At 52.2% G+C, this 5,052-nt stretch overlaps 1 protein-coding gene across 1 annotated transcript; it reads left to right on the top strand.

Moving 5' to 3' along the window:
* Nucleotides 1–544: 544 nt before the first annotated feature.
* On the top strand, nt 545–3,986 carry LOC127927880 (collagen alpha-1(III) chain-like). Its single transcript, XM_052514667.1, has 2 exons — nt 545–1,195; nt 1,395–3,986. Exons 1-2 carry the CDS (start codon nt 545–547, stop codon nt 3,984–3,986), a joined length of 3,243 nt encoding a protein of 1,080 aa, XP_052370627.1.
* The last annotated feature ends 1,066 nt before the right edge of the window (nt 3,987–5,052 follow it).

Raw genomic sequence — 5,052 nt, forward strand, 5'->3', positions numbered from 1 at the left:
CACAGAGGACATGAATACATTCACTAACAACACAGAGGACATTAATACATTCACTAACACAGAGGACATTAATACATTCACTAACAACACAGAGGACATTAATACATTCACTAACAACACAGAGGACATTAATACATTCACTAACAACACAGAGGACATGAATACATTCACTAACACAGAGGATATGAATACATTCACTAACAACACAGAGGACATTAATACATTCACTAATAACACAGAGGACATTAATACATTCACTAACAACACATAGGACATTAATACATTCACTTACAACACAGAGGACATTAATACATTCACTAACAACACAGAGGACATTAATACATTCACTAACAACACAGAGTACATTAATACATTCACTAACAACACAGAGGACATTAATACATTCACTAACAACACAGAGGACATTAATACATTCACTAACAACACAGAGGACATTAATACATTCACTAACAACACAGAGGACATTAATACATTCACTAGCAACACAGTTGACATTAATACATTCACTAACATCACAGAGGACATGAATACTTTCACTAAACCCCCTGAGAACAATAACCCCCTGAGAACAATAACCCCCCTGGGAACAAGAACCCCTCTGAGAACAAGAACCCCCCCTGGGAACAATAACCCCCCCGGGAACAATAACCCCCCGGGAACAAGAACCCCCCTGGGAACAATAAACCCCCTGAGAACAATAACCCCCCTGAGAACAAGAACCCCCCCTGGGAACAGAATCCCCTGGCAACAGAACCCCTGGGAACAAGAACCCCTGGGAACAAGAACCCCCCTGGGAACAATAATCCCCCTGGGAACAAGAACCCCGGGAACAAGAACCCCGGGAACAAGAACCCCCGGGAACAAGAACCCCCGGGAACAAGAACCCCCGGGAACAAGAACCCCCGGGAACAAGAACCCCCGGGAACAAGAACCCCCGGGAACAAGAACCCCCCCGGGAACAAGAACCCCCGGGAACAAACCCCCCCCCGGGAACAAGAACCCCCCCGGGAAAAAGGGAACAGAATCCCCCTGGGAACAGAATCCCCCTGGGAACAAGGGAACAGAATCCCCCTGGGAACAGAATCCCCCTGGGAACAATAACCCCCCTGGGAACAAGGGAACAAGAACCCCCTGGGAACAAGGGAACAAGAACCCCCTGGGAACAAGGGAACAAGTACCCCCCTGGGAACAAGGGAACAAGAACCCCCCTGGGAACAAGAACCCCCCTGGGAACAATAACCCCCCTGGGAACAAGAACCCCCCTGGGAACAAGAACCCCCCTGGGAATAATAAACCCCCTGAGAACAATAACCCCCCCTGAGAACAAGAACCCCTGGGAACAATAACCCCCTGTGAACAATAACCCCGCTGAGAACAAGAACCCCTGGGAACAAGGGAACAGAATCCCCTGGGAACAGAATCCCCTGGCAACAGAACCCCCTGGGAACAGAATCCCCCATGAACAGAATCCCCCAGGAACAGGGGAACAAGAACCACCCCGGGAACAAGGGAACAAGAACCCCCAGGAACAGGGGAACAAGAACCCCCCAAGGGAACAAGAACCCCCAAGAACAAGGGAACAAGAACCCCCAGGAACAAGGGAACAAGAACCACCCTGGGAAACGGGAACAAGGAACAAGAACCCCCAGGAACACCCGGAACAAGAACCCCCAGGAACAAGGGAACAAGAACCCCCAGGAACAAGGGAACAAGAACCCCCTGGGAACAGGGAACATAACCCCCCTGGGAACAAGGAACAAGGGAACAAGAACCCCCAGGAACAAGGGAACAAGAATCACCCCGGGAACAAGGGAACAAGAACCCCCCGGGAACAAGGGAACAAGAACCCCCAGGAACAAGGGAACAAGAACCCCCAGGAACAAGAAACCCCAGGAACAAGAACCCCCCAGGAACAAGGGAACAAGAACCACCCCGTGGACAGTGGAACAAGAACCACCCCGGGAACAAGAACCCCCCAGGAACAAGGGAACAAGAAACCCCCAGGAACAAGGGAACAAGAACCACCCTGGGAACAAGGGAACAGAATCCCCCTGGGAACAAGAACCCCCCAGGAACAAGGGAACAGGAACCCCCCAGGAACAAGGGAACAAGAACCACCCAGGGAACAGGGGAACAAGAACCCCCCCAGGAACAACAAGGGAACAAGAACCCCCAGGAACAGGGGAACAAGAACCCCCAGGAACAAGGGAACAAGAACCCCCTCGAACAAGGGAACAAGAACCACCCCGGGAACAAGGGAACAAGAACCCCCCAGGAACAAGAACCCCCCAGGAACAAGGGAACAAGAACCCCCTGGGAACAAGGGAACAAGAACCCCCTGGGAACAAGGGAACAAGAACCCCTGGGAACAAGGGAACAAGAACCCCCAGGAACAAGGGAACAAGAACCCCCAGGAACAAGGGAACAAGAACCCCCTGGGAACAGGGAACAAGAACCCCCAGGAACAGGGAACAAGAACCCCCTGGGAACAAGGGAACAAGAACCACCCCTGGGAACAAGGGAACAAGAACCCCCCAGGAACAAGGGAACAAGAACCCCCCAGGAACAAGGGAACAAGAACCCCCAGGAACAAGGGAACAAGAACCCCCCAGGAACAAGGGAACAAGAACCACCCAGGAACAAGGGAACAAGAACCCCCCAGGAACAAGGGAACAAGAACCCCCAGGAACAAGGGAACAAGAACCCCCCAGGAACAAGGGAACAAGAACCCCCCTGGGAACAAGGGAACAAGAACCCCACAGGAACAGGGAACAATAACCCCTGGGAACAAGGGAACAGAATCCCCCAGGAACAAGGGAACAAGAACCCCCAGGAACAGGGAACAAGAACTCCCTGGGAACAAGGGAACAGAACCCCCAGGAACAAGGGAACAAGAACCCCCCAGGAACAGGGGAACAAGAACCCCCTGGGAACAAGGGAACAAGAACCCCCAGGAACAGGGAACAGGGAACAAGAACTCCCTGGGAACAAGGGAACAAGAACAAGAACCCCCAGGAACAAGAACCCCCTGGGAACAAGGGAACAAGAACCCCCAGGAACAAAACCCCCTGGGAACAAGGGAACAAGAACCCCCCAGGAACAAGAACCCCCAGGAACAAGGGAACAAGAACCCCCAGGAACAGGGAACAATAAGGGAACAAGGGAACAAGAAACCCCCAGGAACAAGAACCCCCCAGGAACAAGGGAACAAGAACCACCCCAGGAACAAGGGAACAAGAACCCCCCAGGAACAAGAACCCCCCAGGAACAAGGGAACAAGAACCCCCCAGGAACAAGGGAACAAGAACAAGAACCCCCTGGGAACAAGGGAACAAGAACCCCCCAGGAACAAGGGAACAAGAACCACCCCAGGAACAAGGGAACAAGAACCCCCCAGGAACAAGAACCCCCCAGGAACAAGGGAACAAGAAACCCCAGGAACAAGGGAACAAGAACCCCCAGGAACAAGAACCCCCCCAGGAACAAGGGAACAAGAACCACCCCAGGAACAAGGGAACAAGAACCCCCTAGGAACAAGAACCCCCTGGGAACAAGGGAACAAGAACCCCCCCAGGAACAAGAACGCCCCCAGGAACAATAATAATAATATATGCCATTTAGCCACTTTTATGTTTACAGTCAGGGCAACAGTCCCGGGAGTGAACCCCCCCAGGTATTCTGCCATGCTCTACCAACTGTTTAGGAACAGGGAACAAGAACCCCAGTGGGAACAGGGGAACAAGAATTCAGGAACAAGAACCCCCTGGGAACAAGGGAACAAGAACCCCCGGGAACAAGAACCCCCTGGTCAGGGAACAAGAATTCTGCCCCCAGGAACAAGAGGGAACCCACAGAACAAGAACCTGCCACCCCAGGAACAAGAACCCCCCTGGGAACAAGGGAACAAGAACCTCCCCCAGGAACAAGAATTCCCTGGGAACAAGGGAACAAGAACCCCTGTTTAGGAACAGTCACAGTGGAACAAGATTCCCCCCAGGAACAAGGGAACAAGAACCCACTGTTTAGGTCAGTCCCAGTGGTCAAGATTCTGCCACTGTGTTCCCTGTTTTTCACAGTGGGAACAAGGGTCAAGTCACAGTGTCTCTCTCTGTTTAGGGTCAGTCACAGTGGTCAGGTATTCTACCACTCTCTCTTTTAGGGTCAGTCACAGTGGTCAGGTATTCTGCCACTGTGTACTCTCTGTTTAGGGTCAGTCACAGTGGTCAGGTATTCTGCCACAGTGTCCTCTCTGTTTAGGGTCAGTCACAGTGGTCAGGTATTCTGCCACTGTGTCCTCTCTGTTTACAGTCTCCAGGCCAGTCACAGTGGTCAGGTATTCTGCCACTCTCTGTTTAGGGTCAGTCACAGTGGTCAGGTATTCTGCCACAGTGTCCTCTCTGTTTAGGGTCAGTCACAGTGGTCAGGTATTCTGCCACTGTGTCCTTACATTTACATTTACATTTAAGTCATTTAGCAGACGCTCTTATCCAGAGCGACTTACAAATTGGTGCATTCACCTTATGACATCCAGTAGAACAGTCACTTTACAATAGTGCATCTAAATCTTAAAGGGGGGGGGGTGAGAAGGATTACTTATCCTATCCTAGGTATTCCTTAAAGAGGTGGGGTTTCAGGTGTCTCCGGAAGGTGATGATTGACTCCGCTGTCCTGGCGTCGTGAGGGAGTTTGTTCCACCATTGGGGGGCCAGAGCAGCGAACAGTTTTGACTGGGCTGAGCGGGAACTGTACTTCCTCAGTGGTAGGGAGGCGAGCAGGCCAGAGGTGGATGAACGCAGTGCCCTTGTTTGGGTGTAGGGCCTGATCAGAGCCTGGAGGTACTGAGGTGCCGTTCCCCTCACAGCTCCGTAGGCAAGCACCATGGTCTTGTAGCGGATGCGAGCTTCAACTGGAAGCCAGTGGAGAGAGCGGAGGAGCGGGGTGACGTGAGAGAACTTGGGAAGGTTGAACACCAGACGGGCTGCGGCGTTCTGGATGAGTTGTAGGGGTTTAATGGCACAGGCAGGGAGCCCA

This window comes from Oncorhynchus keta, unplaced genomic scaffold, assembly GCF_023373465.1.
Source record: "Oncorhynchus keta strain PuntledgeMale-10-30-2019 unplaced genomic scaffold, Oket_V2 Un_scaffold_1880_pilon_pilon, whole genome shotgun sequence".
Taxonomy (NCBI): domain Eukaryota; kingdom Metazoa; phylum Chordata; class Actinopteri; order Salmoniformes; family Salmonidae; genus Oncorhynchus; species Oncorhynchus keta.